We start from the raw sequence: 15,299 nt of genomic DNA, 5'->3' as shown, positions 1-15,299 counted from the left end.
AAAAAATGAACTTAGTTTTTTTATCTTTTTTAAGCTTTCAGGAAATGCTTCAGGTATATCTAATTTTCAAAGGATACATCTGTTTTTTGCCTTTTTCTCTTCTGACTCAAATTATGTTTACTGGAGTCCCAGTGAAATCTTATTTCCATAACGTAACAACTCATTCTCGTTCTTTGTGCTCTCTGACCTTGTCAGCAACTTTCAGGCCCCTCAACAATACTGTCTGTGCAAAAGCTATTGCTTAGTGGGTGCTTTTCTCCCTTGTTAACTTGTCAGCCAGTGCTTCAGGTTATATATCCAAGACCTATTTTGCATTTTCCTCACTTCTGTAGTAGAAGCCATTTATCATGCCCTTGCTTTTTTTTTTTTTTTAAAAAAAAGGTATTTGTTAAGTGTTTACTATGTGTCAGCATTGTTCCATGTGCCGGGGTACATAGTAGGTTATCATATTGGACACAATATGGGCTAATTAATAGCCCAATTACAAGGTCCAATGTGGCTAGGTCCTGAGTCTTATCATCATTGTAGATTAATGAGCATGTTTACAGTACAGGTCAAAGATCTAGAAGAAGGAATAGCAAAATGGTGATTTTGCACTCTAAACTAGGCTAGATTTTCCCAAATCCATTAACATAGTTTTTATTTGCAAAAACTGGATTATGTTCCAGAGAGGTGTGTTGATATAATGATGCAGAAACTCCAGGTAGGATATTTTGACAAAAAATGGGAACTTTTACAAGATTTAATAATAATAATAATAATAATAATGGAATTTATTAAGCACTTACTATGTGCCAAGCACTGTTCTAAGCACTGGGGGGGATACAAGGTAATCAGGTTGTCCCACAGGGGGGTTCACAGTCTTAATCCCCATTTTACAGATGAGGTAACTGAGGCTCAGAGAAGTTAAGTGTCTTGCCCAAAGTCACATAGCTGACAAGTGGCCGAGGCGGGATTTACTTTAAGAAAAATGCCATAGTAGTTAACGTAGGTGCCACTAGTATTTTTCTTATTAACAAACTGATTCTAATATAGCCAATAAATGTTGATACAACCTAGGGTGTTAAATTGTTAAACTTGCACAGTCTCAAAGGTAATATTCAATATGGTATACAAATCCATGAAAGGAAAATTTCACCAATTTGAAACTTCACAGGGAGCTATATCAGCATGGGATAGTGTGCATACAGATTTAACCAAATACCATGTGTTAACTGGAATTTAAAGTGAATTTGTACATTGGGTCAAGCAATGGCTGAGGTTTGGAAGAGTTTGTAGCATTTCCTACCTCAAATCACACTTCTTTATTACTAACTTACAAAAACCCTCCAAAATTATAAATTCAGACTTCTTTAGGATTTTTACCTTTTATAGGGTAAAGTGTAAAATCGTTTCGCATTCATGTGTAAGAAAGAATCAACAAATTCCAAATGTGTATGTTTTGAGACATCAATATTGACCCAATCATCAAAACAATAAAAAATAAAAATGGGTCGACATCAACGTATCACCAGAAGTAGTACAGACTGCTAAAGCCTTCTCCCCTCTAGTACAAAAGACTGGGATTGAAACAGCTTTTCCATCTCAAGGGGAGGACAACTAGAACAGACCAAGTAGCAGTGATCACCCCTGACCAGAGTGGCCTCCACTACAGTAGACCACCTCTTGTTCGGCAAACTGATTTCTTCAAGACACATATCATTGCCTCAGATCTAGAGATAGTCTAGTCCTTAGGTGAAAAATGAGAGGGCTCAGCAAAATCAGTCACTAGGTCTTCTAAGTGCCTAAGTGCCCATGGAATCTTGGGAGTAACAGCTCATACCTTAAGGACAGAAGCCAGGTCATGCAAAGAAAAGAAAAATCTACATTTACCTACCCAGTGCAGGGAATCCCTTCACCATCTTTAAAAAAATGCCCACCTGGGAAACACAGTGAATTTACTGTGGTCATTTAATATTAACCTCATTATGTAAAGTCACAGCAGTCACACATGGAGTAGAACGCAGGATGGACTGGGCCACAGATGGAACCCCTTCCAATCAGAAAGCAACATTAATTCTGACCAACACAGGGCTTCCCTCTAGACTGAAAGCTAACTGTGGCCAGGGAACATGTCTACCAACTCTGTTGCACTGGACTTTCCCAAGTGCTTAGTACAGTGCTTTGCACACATTAAGTATGCAATAAATACCACTGATTGATTTCAATTTTCTGGTTAAATATACACTGGGCCACAGAAAAACATCAAATGCAATGGGTATATTTTTGTGTAGATACATGTTACCTGTCCTATAATGAATTCACTTTGCTTGATATGGGAATATTCAGTATAATTTTCACTGGGTTTACTTATGCAATGACTCCTATTTTCCATGAATTGCTTCTACTTCACAGTATCAACAGCAAAACATCACTTTTAAAAGCCCTTCATTTAATCAACCATTTAGCAGATACCTGCTGAGATAATATTCAGTACTTCATATACTTTAGAAGCAATTATCCTGAAAGTGAAGAAAATATGAAGGGAAATCTGAAAGCATATATTTGCATTTTTAAATGACTTCCAAAATAGTTAAGTTCACATCTGAAATCAAGAATTGAATAATGACACTTCACTTACCTCTTCAGATGATAAAATAGAGACCTAGTAGGAGTTTAATGGCAGTGGAAGCTCATTTCAATGTTTAAATAAAATGACTCATCTTAAGATTGCATTTGCTCAGTCATCAGCTCCTTATGAACTTCTTCCTGAAGATTTGGATTAAGTCACTGGGGGAATTGCTTGGTCTCAGAGATTTTGGTATAAGATCAGGTTCAAGGTGTTTTCTGTACTTTGGGGCAAAAGTGACCAAATTCAAAGCTGAATGTGACCCTGCTTTTTCCAAATATTGAACTTGAAGGATAATTCTAAAGAGAGTGCTAAAAACACGACCAGCCACAGCACCACAAACACAAGTGGAAAACAAAAATAAGTAGCTTTCCTTAACTCTTGAAATTAAAAATTTTTCTTTCTTGGAAAAAAAAGATTGACAAAGCAGCTTACCTGCATTCGGTCATGAGAGTTGTCAGTCATGTTATCCTCTCTCCTACGAACTTCTTCTAGTAATTGGGCATTCTTCTTTTTCTCCATTTGTTGATTATGCTTAAGGTTGGCCACTTTCTTATTTTGATCCTTCATATGTCTAAGAAAAGTATGCACATATGTTAAAATATTTTTACAGTCATTAGAATTATTATAATCAGTGAAAAATTCAATTGTGTTATCCTGACATTCTGAAATGAGACTCAAATAATTGTATCATAAATTATTTTAATTTGTCACAAAAAAAATAATACAGTAGATCAAGGTCCAAATCAACTCATTTGATGACTATTGTTATAGAGTCGCTAAAATATTCTCCAAATCATGCTAAATATTCCTGAAGTAGTCTTCACAATAAAAAAATAATAATTTAGGCCAAAGATAAGTACCAAACAGAATATAGCATAAGTACAGCATTTCACAGTAGCAAAGTCAATGTCATCTATGTCCTGGAGTTGGAATAAATGTAATTAATTATATATATAAAACTAGGGTTATACAATTAAAACAGGCTATTGCCTATTGCTTCTGCATAAAACATTCATTTTATACATTTTATACCTACATTTGGAAAATATATCTATTTCTACAGAAACAATAACAACCGAGAAGTTGTTTTTAGTGTACCTAAATTATTTTTGAGAGATTAAGCCAGAGAAATTTTATCACCTTTTAAAAAGATTATAAATCCAAGGGATGAAATTGCAACTATTAGTAATAAAAAGCAATTCAATAAGGAAAAATTTTCAGGCCAGAAAATTATAGAATTGATGGATCACTTAATCCAAGAGAACCAACAAATTGTATGATTTATCATTCATTATGACTCTTGCTCATGAGAATATTCTCAACACATCTGCTCTTTATGATTATTTACAACAGCTCTGGAGGTGAGGTTATAAATATGTCTGGTAGCATATCATTGTTAGTCCGGCACTGCAATGCAAACGCCTTAGCTAGCATTTAAATTAGATAATTAATCTGATATAACTCACTTTTGATTCTGAAGAATCTGCTCATTTGTAACTAATATACTGCAAACATATAAATCCTTAATGAGTCCTACATTTTAATTCCGTTTAACCACCCTGCTACAATGCCAGTAAAATCACTTAAAGTTTCCATTGGTTCTTCAGTGTACTAAGAAAGGGATTTCAGGAAATTATTTTTTAACATGAGCAAGACAACAGACTGCCTTCTTTTCCTTCCACTGATAGCACTTTATAATAAAGTAGTTTCCAGGCAACCTCTTTTAGCACTCTTTAGTGAGTACTTCATCCATCAATAGACTTTAGGGTGGAAGACAATTGGAAAAAATACTCAAATTCAACATTTCTAATTGAAATCTTTGTATATACATATACATATATATGGAATGGCTGTGGCAGATATACAGAAAGATATATATATATATATATATATATATATAGAGAGAGAGAGAGAGAGAGAGAGAGAGAGAGAGAGAGAGGCATATATAAAACACTTCATATATATGGCCATTTCCCTTCTAAGCAGATAAGATTTTTTCACAAATAAATATGCTACATCACTGAGTCCTACATTTACCATGAACTAAAGGACTAAACACTTGATGGAGAAATCAGTCTGTTGACCAAAGAATAATCTTTATTCTGGCCTTATAAAATACACAAGATATTAAGGGTGAGGTGGAATATTCCTCTGGATAGAAACCAAAATAGGAAGAGAGTCACTGAGGGCCTCTTTCTGTGTTTGAAGTACAATATATAGTTGGTGCTTCATTTTCTATTTAATAACCGAGCGACGGAAAACACTGTGAGACCTCTAATCTGGACCACAAATCAATCAGTTGTAAAAATAATTTATTCCCTCATGGTGTCTGAAATTCTGAAGTCCTTGTTGGCACTTTTCTGTACCTGCTTCACTTTGTCAAAGAGTTCCAGAGAAGTGAGTCTAGTCAATCTTATTTGTGACCCTGGTATGTGGAATTCAGAGTCTACCCCAAGTGCAAAATCAGGACTCAGATATCACCAACAAACCAAGCACCTGAGCTATAACTAGTGCTCTGCACACAGTAAGCGCTCAATAAATATGATTGAATGAATCTGTAATCAGCCCACCTCCTGAACAAGGTCCAAGATGCAGGGGTGGGAGTTTTCTGACATTCAGAAGGAGTTCAAGAGTCCACCCTAGACCCTGCTCCAATGTCAGAATCATTACTCTAACATCCCCTCAACCTCCAGCAGCCTGCCTGGGCTGGGATTTCGAGTCCACTATAGATTTCAGAGTATTAGGAAAATGGGGGTTGCCATGGCCCTGTTGTCTCAACCTGTTGTCTCACCCAGGGGTGAGATTTGGAGGATCTTAACCCAAGGTCAAAAAAAGACCCAGCATCTTTCCTTTGCCCTATAGTTCAGGTCTCTGAGCAAGGCTGGAGTTATTTTTAGTTCACCTCTTTTATTACATGAATAAATATATATGACATATTGATGAAACAACTGAAAATTGCACAGCAAATAGCAACCCAGCCATGGCACACAATGCAAATAAAGCTTCAATATTCATTTCCAATCTCAAAATAGGGTGTAAATAATACCACTCTAATGCATTGTAGAGAGAGGTCCAATAGGATGAAATTTCCGGTGTCATGTGACCTGACATATTTCCAGTGTTATACAAGGAAGTAGATTGTCATTCTCCCAGCTATAAGAGCACTGGCACAAGACACCATAAGGGAATTTGCTGCAAATTATGCTGACCCTCCGCTCCTCTGCCACTAACCTCCTCACTGTGCCTCGTTCTCACCTTTCCCACCGTCGACCCCCGGCCCACATCCTCCCCCTGGTCTGGAATGCCCTCCCTCTGCACATCCGCCAAGCTAGCTCTCTTCCTCCCTTCAAAGCCCTACTGAGAACTCACCTCCTCCAGGAGGCTTTCCCAGACTGAGCCCTCTTTTCCCTCTCCCCCTCCCATCCCCCCACGCCCTACCTCCTTCCCCTCCCCACAGCACCTGTATATATTTTTGTACAGATTTATTACTCTATTTATTTTACTTGTACATATTTACTATTCTATTTATTTTGTCAATGATGTGCATCTAGCTTTAATTCTGTTTATTCTGATGACTTGACACCTGACCACACGTTTTGTTTTGTTGTCTGTCTCCCCTTCTAGACTCTGAGCCCGTTGTTGGGTAGGGACCGACTCTTTATGTTGCCAACTTGTACTTCCCAAGTGCTTATTACACTGCTCTGCACAGAGTAAGTGCTCAATAAATACGATTGAATGAATGAATGAACGAAAAGCCCTATAGGATGATCAGACAAGGCTAAATTACAACTTAAATCACAATCCTAAGGGGAAACATTAAACAAGGAACCAACCAAAGATCCCAGAATTAAACATTGATTGACCGTATAGCTTGTGAACACCAGCTATAAACCATCACTACCAAGTCATTTACTCAGAAGGAGAGCAGGAAGACAGTAGCACTCTACAAAGACTTTTCAATTCATCCAGCTTAATGTGGACAAAATGTTCATTGAGTCATCTGAACAAAGAGCAGCCCACATATAAATATAAAGCCTTCTCATCTATAATCAGCCACATAAACCCATGAATTTAAATCTCTCACATATACACACACACAAACATAAGCAGCGAGAAGCAGTGTGGCTCAGTGGAAAGAGCCCGGGCTTATGAGCCAGAGGTCATGGGTTCGAATCCCGACTCCACCACATGTCTGCTGTGTGAACTTGGGCAAGTCACTAAACTTCTCTGAGCCTCAGTTACCTCATCTGTAAAACGGGGATTAAGACTGTGAGCCCCACGTGGGACAACTGGATCACCTTGTATTCCCCCCAGAGCTTAGAACAGTGCTCTGCACATAGTAAGCGCTTAACAAATGCCATCATCATCATTATTATTATTATTATTATTATTATTATAAGCAAAATACAATTAGTCAAAAATTCTAGTTACCTAAGAACCAGGACTGTCAAATATAAAGTTTGGCAAAATGTTTTTCAAAACCCTTTCCAAAACCAGTTAATCGCTGGTTTGGGTATACCCAGAAGACTGTTTGTTGAACAGATTAGCCAAACAGCAACATCAATGACATGGAAAATAACCCCGATAGTCATTGTTAAGAGTAGAATGATGAGGAGGAGAAGAATGTATTTTTTAGTGGTACTTTTTAACACTTAGTATGGCCCAAGCACTGTACTGAGAACCAGGGTAGATACAAGATAATCAGGTTGAACACAGTCCTTGTCCCACATGGGATTTACAGTCTTAAATTGGAGGGAGAAGGATTTAATCCCCATTTCACAGATGAGGTAACTGAGGTACCGAGAAGTGACTTGCCAAAAGCCAGAGACCAGACAAGTGGCAGAGCTAGGATTAGAATCCAGGTCCTCTGGCTCCCAGGCCTTTACTCTTTTCAGTAGGCCTCACTGCTTCCCTTGGCTTTACCAATCTCCTCCCAATAGTACCAGGAGGACTCAAATACACACTCATCACTGCAATGTTAAGCAAAGGAGAAGTAGAAAATAAAAGGAAATGATGTATCTTGAATCTTAGTCAAAAACCAAATTCAGATAAAGGGAAGTTGACAGAAAATGAAGGGGCTAATAGTTGCTATGAGGGTCAATTACTGCAAATTGCTGAAGGCTTAGGAAATAATCACAGGTGAAAGGAGATGATAATGACCATGGGAAGAGGAAACGAGGGAAATGCAGAATTAGGAATGGAGAAAGAGCCCAAAGAACAGACATCAGTGGCAAGAAGAAAGTCACTGATTAACTGTGCATTTAAGATGCATGAGAATAAAATTAGCAGAAAGCCAAGATGACTAAAACCCTTATAATTGTTTTCTCCAAAAGAGAAAGATATCAGATATCAGAAGTGACAATTGGTCAGATGCTAAATACTATACATTTTACTGTATATGCAGCTGTTCTAGCAATTTTCAAGAAAATGTTTTGTTAAGTGATTTAAATCTAATTGCATTATGTCAATGAGCTGTTGGTAATATTCTCTACTGTGAAAGAAATAAAGTGAGTTAGGAATGTAAATGGATATTGAAATATGCATTATTTATATGTAAAATACATTTTGGCATTAGCAGAGTCACACAGTGAATTTCCAGCTACAGTACTATGAATTGGGATTCTCCCAAAGGTCCATATGTAATTCCCACCTGTGAATTCTCTCCTAGTGCTAAGTGCTTAATATTATTACTACTAAAAACATCCTAGCAATCGACCAAAAAATTCTGAGTCCATGAAGACTGATGCATATCATTTCTCTAAATTCCTTTTCATTTCCTTTACCAGCTATACCAGAATTTCAGATGAAGCTTTTGCTTTCAAATGGCAAATTACAAGGTCTTTCTAATGCACGTTCCTGCACTGCCTCCTGAAATTGAACAATTTAATTATATGCCCACGTTGCCTTTTGATATCCTTTGCAATGTGTCCATTATTCCTCTTACCAACAGAGAACAGCGATATTATAAGAAGCAGAAAAGGAAGCCATCCAAGTGTAGATGTTGCTGTGCAGGCAAACCACCGAGACACAAAACATTCCTGACTTTCGTAGATACCCTGGGTAGTAATCTGGTTAGCAATCAGAAAACCTGATATATATGACATAACTGGGCAGGAATGTTAGCTTTCTACCAAGGCAGCTTCAGAATTGAAGGTGAGAGCTTAACAAATTCAAATTTAATAGCAGCAATTTTTACCACAATGGAGACCAGAGCCGCGAAACGGAACATGACATCTGATAAACCCAAAGCAACAATAGTGCTGAGCAATTTCCCTGTGATTTTCCTTTTCTGAAATCTTTTATTCCAATGTAACCACTTTTTGAGCCAACTGTTGGGTTTTATGTACCCAACTCTTACCAAAGGCAGAGTCTGTACTTTTTTGTGACTGGCATCACAATGACATAATTAGTCATGAGTTCCCCAACTCCCTCCCACCCCATATCCCTCCTACCATTCCTTTCCAAACTCCTTGAACGAGTTGTCTACACACGCTGCCTAGAATTCCTCAACAACAACTCTCTCCTCGATCCCCTCCAGTCTGGCTTCCGTCCCCTAAATTCCACGGAAACTACCCTCTCAAAGGTCACCAATGACCTCCTGCTTGCCAAATCCAACGGCTCACACTCTGTCCTAATCCTCCTCGACCTCTCAGCTGCCTTCGACACTGTGGACCACCCCCTTCTCCTCAACACGCTATCTGACCTTGGCTTCACAGACTCCGTCCTCTCCTGGTTCTCCTCTTATCTCTCTGGTCGTTCATTCTCAGTCTCTTTTGCAGGCTCCTCCTCCCCCTCCCATCCTCTTACTGTGGGGGTTCCCCAAGGTTCAGTGCTTGGTCCCCTTCTGTTCTCGATCTACACGCACTCCCTTGGTGACCTCATTCACTCCCACGGCTTCAACTATCATCTCTACGCTGATGACACCCAAATCTACATCTCTGCCCCTGCTCTCTCCCCCTCTCTCCAGGCTCGCATCTCCTCCTGCCTTCAGGACATCTCCATCTGGATGTCTGCCCGCCACCTAAAACTCAACATGTCCAAGACTGAACTCCTTGTCTTCCCTCCCAAACCCTGCCCTCTCCCTGACTTTCCCATCTCTGTTGACGGCACTACCATCCTTCCCGTCTCACAAGCCCGCAACCTTGGTGTCACCCTCGACTCCGCTATCTCGTTCACCCCTCACATCCAAGCCATCACCAAAACCTGCCGGTTTCAGCTCTGCAACATTGCCAAGATCCGCCCATTCCTCTCCATCCATACCGCTACCCTGCTCATTCAAGCTCTCATCCTATCCCATCTGGACTACTGCATCAGCCTTCTCTCTGATCTCCCATCCTCGTGTCTCTCCCCACTTCAATCCATACTTCATGCTGCTGCCCGGATTATCTTTGTCCAAAAACGCTCTGGGCATATTACTCCCCTCCTCAAAAATCTCCAGTGGCTACCAATCAATCTGCGCATCAGGCAGAAACTCCTCATCCTGAGCTTCAAGGCTCTCCATCACCTCGCCCCCTCCTACCTCACCTCCCTTCTCTCCTTCTACAGCCCACCCCGCACCCTCCGCTCCTCTGCTGCTAATCTCCTCACCGTACCTCGTTCTCGCCTGTCCCGCCATCGACCCCCGGCCCACGTCATCCCCCGGGCCTGGAATGCCCTTCCTCTGCCCATCCGCCAAGCTAGCTCTCTTCCTCCCTTCAAGGCCCTACTGAGAGCTCACCTCCTCCAGGAGGCCTTTCCAGACTGAGCCCCTTCCTTCCTCTCCCCCTTGTCCCCCTCTCCATCCCCCATTTTACCTCCTTCCCTTCCCCACAGCACCTGCATATATGTATATATGCTTGTACATATTTATTACTCTATTTATTTATTTATTTTATTTTACTTGTACATATCTATTCTATTTATTTTATTTTGTTAGTATGTTTGGTTTTGTTCTCTGTCTCCCCCTTTTAGACTGTGAGCCCACTGTTTGGTAGGGACTGTCTCTATATGTTGCCAACTTGTACTTCCCAAGCGCTTAGTACAGTGCTCTGCACACAGTAAGCGCTCAATAAATATGATTGATTACGTACATTGTTTTATCCCTGGATCACTTTCAAGAGGAATCTCCCATCTACTTTCAAAATGTACCTTCTTTACCTGTACCAATCATCCCTTTTCACCACCAACACTTTTCTTCCTCCCCAACCACCCACTCTGGTAGCTCCTTCCCCACTGACTTCAAATAAGCCCATAAAAACTTCACTATATCACATCACACCATCCATCATACCTTCTGCCTTTCCAAATTACTCAAATGGTTTGGATAGACCTGCTGCCTTCTTTATGGACCCTCTACAGTAATATTTTCACACCCTTCCCTCCACTGAAACCACTCTTTCCAAGCTCATCAGTGACCTCTTTTTTTACCAAATCTCTTCTTACCTTTCCAGACAGTCCTTTTCAGGATCTTTCTCCAACTCTTCCTTGATCTCCCACTCCTTAAATGTGGGAAGATACAGTTCTGAATCCTATTCTCACTTGGGAGGCTCATCTGAGTCCATGGCTTCAACTACTACCTCTGTGAAGATGACAAACCCACCTCTCTATACCTGCAATCCACATTTTCTACTGCCTCCTTCCTTTTTAGATGCTCTCTTCCACATCACTTGCCCAGCAAAACTGACAACAGCACCGTTCACCCCATCTCAGAAGCCCACAATGTTGGTAGTACCCTTGATACCTCCCTTTCTTTTAATCCCCATTTTCAGTTAAACAACTGCTATACTGGTCCAGACACTAATCATTTGGCTTGAACCTAGAATCGCAAACTATGAAGTTAGTTTCCAAGCACTGAATCTATTCTCACTTCAAAACATGAACAAGGAGTAGGATGTCCAAACAACAGCTCTATGGAGAGCTGAAATTGGCTATTGGACAAAAAGGAGGACAGCAGGAATGTTTATGGAAATAGTATAACAAAGCTTCAGACAATGCTACAACTGAGATCTTAACTCGGAATTATTTACTGAAGATAGAACTGAATGAGGCACTGCCATTATCAAGAAAGTTGTGGCTCTTTTTAAGCAAAAGCTTTGCAAACTAGAAACAAGGAAGCAAAAGTAAACATAGCTACAAGCATTGCAAAGATCAAAGAGAAGCAGCATGGCCTAGTGGAAAGAGCACAGACCTGGGAGTCAGATGACCTGGGTTCTAATCCTGGCTCTGCTCTTGTCTGCTGTGAACCTTGGGCAAGTCACTTCACTTATTCTTCTTCTCTCATTCTACTCCAGTTTGCACACTCCTTTCCATTCAAACTGTCCTACTCAAACTAGCCAACTGAATATACCTTTCCTGTCTCTCCCATCACCTGAAATGCTCTCGCACTTCAAGTCCAACAAGCCATTCCCCCCTTCCCACCTCCCCCCTCAGCCCATGTTTGAAATCCTTCTGAAATCACTTCTATGCCAGGAGGCATTTCCTGATTTATTTCTAATTCACCCATATGCCACTTAGGCTCCTCTCCTTCAATTTTCTTGATCCCCTCTGATCTAGCTTCCATCCCCTTCACTCCATAGAAACCACCCTCTCAAAGGTACACATGATCTTCTTGCCAAATCCAACAGCTTCTACTACATCATAACCCTCCTAGACAACTCAGCTGCTTTCCAATGGTCGACCATCCCCTTCTACTGGAAACATTATCTAACCTGGGCTTTGCTGACACTGTCCTCTCCTGGTTCTTCTCCTATCTCTCTGGCCACATATTCTCAGTCTTTTTCAGGGGCTCCTCCTCTGCCTCCCATCCCCTAACTGTGGGAGTCCTTCATGGTTCTGTTCTAGGTCCTCTTCTATTCTCCATCTACACCCCCATCCTTGGAGAACTCATTTGCTCTCATGACTTCACCACCTCTATGCGGATCAACCACTCAATTATATTTGTTGAGCACTTACTGTGTTCAGAGCACTGTACTAAGCACTTAGGAGGGTAAAATATAACAGAATTGACAAGCACATTCCCTGTCAACAATGAGTTTACAATCTAGAGAGGGAAACAGATATTAATATAAACAAATTACAGATATGGATATAAGTGTTGTGGGGCTGGGGGGCAGGGGGGGAATTAAGGCTGTAAATCAGTCCTCCCTCTTTATATCTGACAGACAATTACTCTCTCCACCTTCAAAGCCTTATTGAAGACACATCTCCTCCAAGAGGCTTTGACTAAGTCATCACTTCCTCTTGTCCCATTTTCTTCATCGTTGCCCTGATTTGCTGCCTTTATTCACCCTGCCCTCAGCCCCAAAGCACTTATATACATATCCATAATTTCTTTCTTTATATTATTTTTCTGTCTCCCCCTCTAGACTATAGGGTCGCTGTGGGCAGGGAACATGCCTACCAAATCTGTTGCACTGTCCTTTCCCAAGTGCTTAGTACAATGTTCTGCACAGAGTAAGCTCTCAATACAATTGCTTAATTAAGCATTTCACCTAAGTGCTCTCAACCTTCCAATGCAGATACAGATGCAGATCTTACATACTCTATTACTTAAGGACTCAAGAACATATTTCCCCTTTCCTTCTTCTTGCTGTTTTATAGCCTCTTTCACACCCTGTGTTTCTTTGAGCTAACCTACTCATTGTTCCTTGTTCTGTCTTCTCCTTCTAATAACCTCTTTCTCATGCCTTTTCTCCCTCATAATACTCCCTCCCACATCATATGATCTTGTCATTTTGAAAGTCCTTCTGAAATCACCTTGCCTTCTGGAGGCCTTCCTGGTTTAATTTCAAATCTCCATACCTTTTATTACACCAGGTTGAACTTCAGCATTTCCTCACAGCCTGAACACCTTCATATTCATCCTGCTGTTTTGTTTTGTTGTCTGTCTCGACCCTTCCAGACTGTGAGCCCGTTGTTGGGTAGGAATTGTCTCTATTTGTTGTCAAATTGTACGTTCCAAGCACTTAGTACAGTGCTCTGCACACAGTAAGTGCTCAATAAATACAATTGAATGAATGAATGAATATCTTTAGTCTCTCTTATTTCCTCCTATATGTAATTTTCAGGGCCTGTCTTCCTGCTCAAAGTTGTAAACTCCTTGAGGTCAGAGATCATGTCTACTAATGTCATTGTAGTCTCTAAAGCATTTAGTACAGTGCTTTACACAGTAGATAGATATGTCAGCCTGTATGGTACATGTAAAGAGGTTGAATATTTTAAAGCCAAATTTATTTATTCTATGGTAGTTAAGTACTTACTATGTGTCAGGCACTGTATTAAAAGCTGGAGTAGATGCAAGCTAGTCAGGTTCGCCACAGTCCATGACCCACTTGGGGCTCACGCATTTTACAGCTGAGGCTACTAAGACACAGAGAAGTTAAGTGACTAGCTCAAGGTCACACAGCAGACAAGTGGCAGAGGCAGGATTAGAAGGAGAAATAGTGTGGCCTAGTGGAAAGAGCATGGGCCTTGGAGTCAGAAAGATATGTGTTTTAATCTTATCTCTGCCACTTGTCTGCTGTGTCACCTTGGGCAAGTCCCAAAACTTCTCTGTGTCTTAGTACCTCATCTGTAAAATGAGAACGAAGGCACTGAGTCCCAAGTGGGTCATGGACTGTGTCCAACCTGACTAGCTTGCATCTACTCCAGCTTTTAACACAGTGTCTGGCACATAGTAAGTGCTTAAGTACCACAATCATTATTAACCCAGATCCTTCTGACTCCCAAGCCTGCACTCTATCCACTAGGCCACACACCCAAATAACAGGAAAATGTTTAAAAATAAGTAATGCCTTATGGTAGCATTTTAAAGAGAAAAACAAACAAAAGTAATAGGCATTTCATATGTAGAAAGTATTTTTATACTCTGTAAGGCTATACTCTATAGTTTTGTTTTTTGAGTATTTTAGCATTTACTATGGGTCAAGCACTACTCTAAGCACTGGGATAAATACAAGTTAAACAGTCCAGATACAGTCCATTAACCGACATGGGACTCAAAGTCTAAGTAGGAGAAAGAAGAGGCATTACATCCCCATTTTGCAGTTGAGGAAACTAATGCAAAGAGAAGTTAAGTGACTTGCCCAATAACACACAGCAGGCAAGTGTCAAAGCTGGGATTAGAACCCAGGTCCTCTGGCTTCCAGGCCTGTGCTTTATGCTCTAGGCCATGCTACTTCCTGAAGTAACTAAGAGATATGAGGAACTTACTGCCTATGCTCTTCATAGAATAAGCCCTATTTATTGGGAAGTCAGATCCCTATTGGAAAAGGTATTGTAACCAAAGAGCACTAAGGGAAGTATAGAAAGCCAATTTATTTAACTCTGTCTTTTCTGGGATCTACATTTCCCAAGGTCCTGAAGGATTTTATCCTCAGAATGCCCTGGGACACTGGAATCCTCTTTTTGGGAGATGGCCAATAAGGAACCTGGGAGGAGTTTCCCAAATCAGTCAGTCAGGTAGATTCTCCTGATTATAACCAAACTGTAAGTATTTAGGCCTGAGCCCAGTTTAGGCCCAAAAAACCTTGTTTAGTGATTGAAATGCAAGAAATTAGATTTAGATTATCTCATCTTTTGTCAATCAATGGTATTTATTAAGCACTTACTGCATGCAAAGCACTATTTATTAAGAACTAAGTATAGTATAGTACACTTAGTAGATATGATCCTTGCCCTCAAAAAATCTTACTGACAGATATTAAAATAA

At 40.3% G+C, this 15,299-nt stretch overlaps 1 protein-coding gene across 9 annotated transcripts in view; it reads right to left on the bottom strand.

The window, feature by feature from the left end:
• The window catches only part of ERC2 (ELKS/RAB6-interacting/CAST family member 2), a 1,114,913-nt gene that overhangs the window by 549,995 nt on the left and 549,619 nt on the right, over positions 1 to 15,299 (bottom strand). For all 9 annotated transcript variants that reach the window (XM_038740432.1, XM_038740438.1, XM_038740433.1 and 6 more), the window contains one exon: positions 3,044 to 3,182. In XM_038740432.1, coding sequence (XP_038596360.1) covers positions 3,044 to 3,182 — 139 coding nt within the window. The remainder of the gene's footprint in view (positions 1 to 3,043; positions 3,183 to 15,299) is intronic.

This window comes from Tachyglossus aculeatus, chromosome X1, assembly GCF_015852505.1.
Source record: "Tachyglossus aculeatus isolate mTacAcu1 chromosome X1, mTacAcu1.pri, whole genome shotgun sequence".
Lineage (NCBI taxonomy): Eukaryota > Metazoa > Chordata > Mammalia > Monotremata > Tachyglossidae > Tachyglossus > Tachyglossus aculeatus.
The sequence above is the reverse complement of the archived record's forward strand: the minus strand, read 5'-3'. Positions and strand labels throughout refer to the sequence as shown.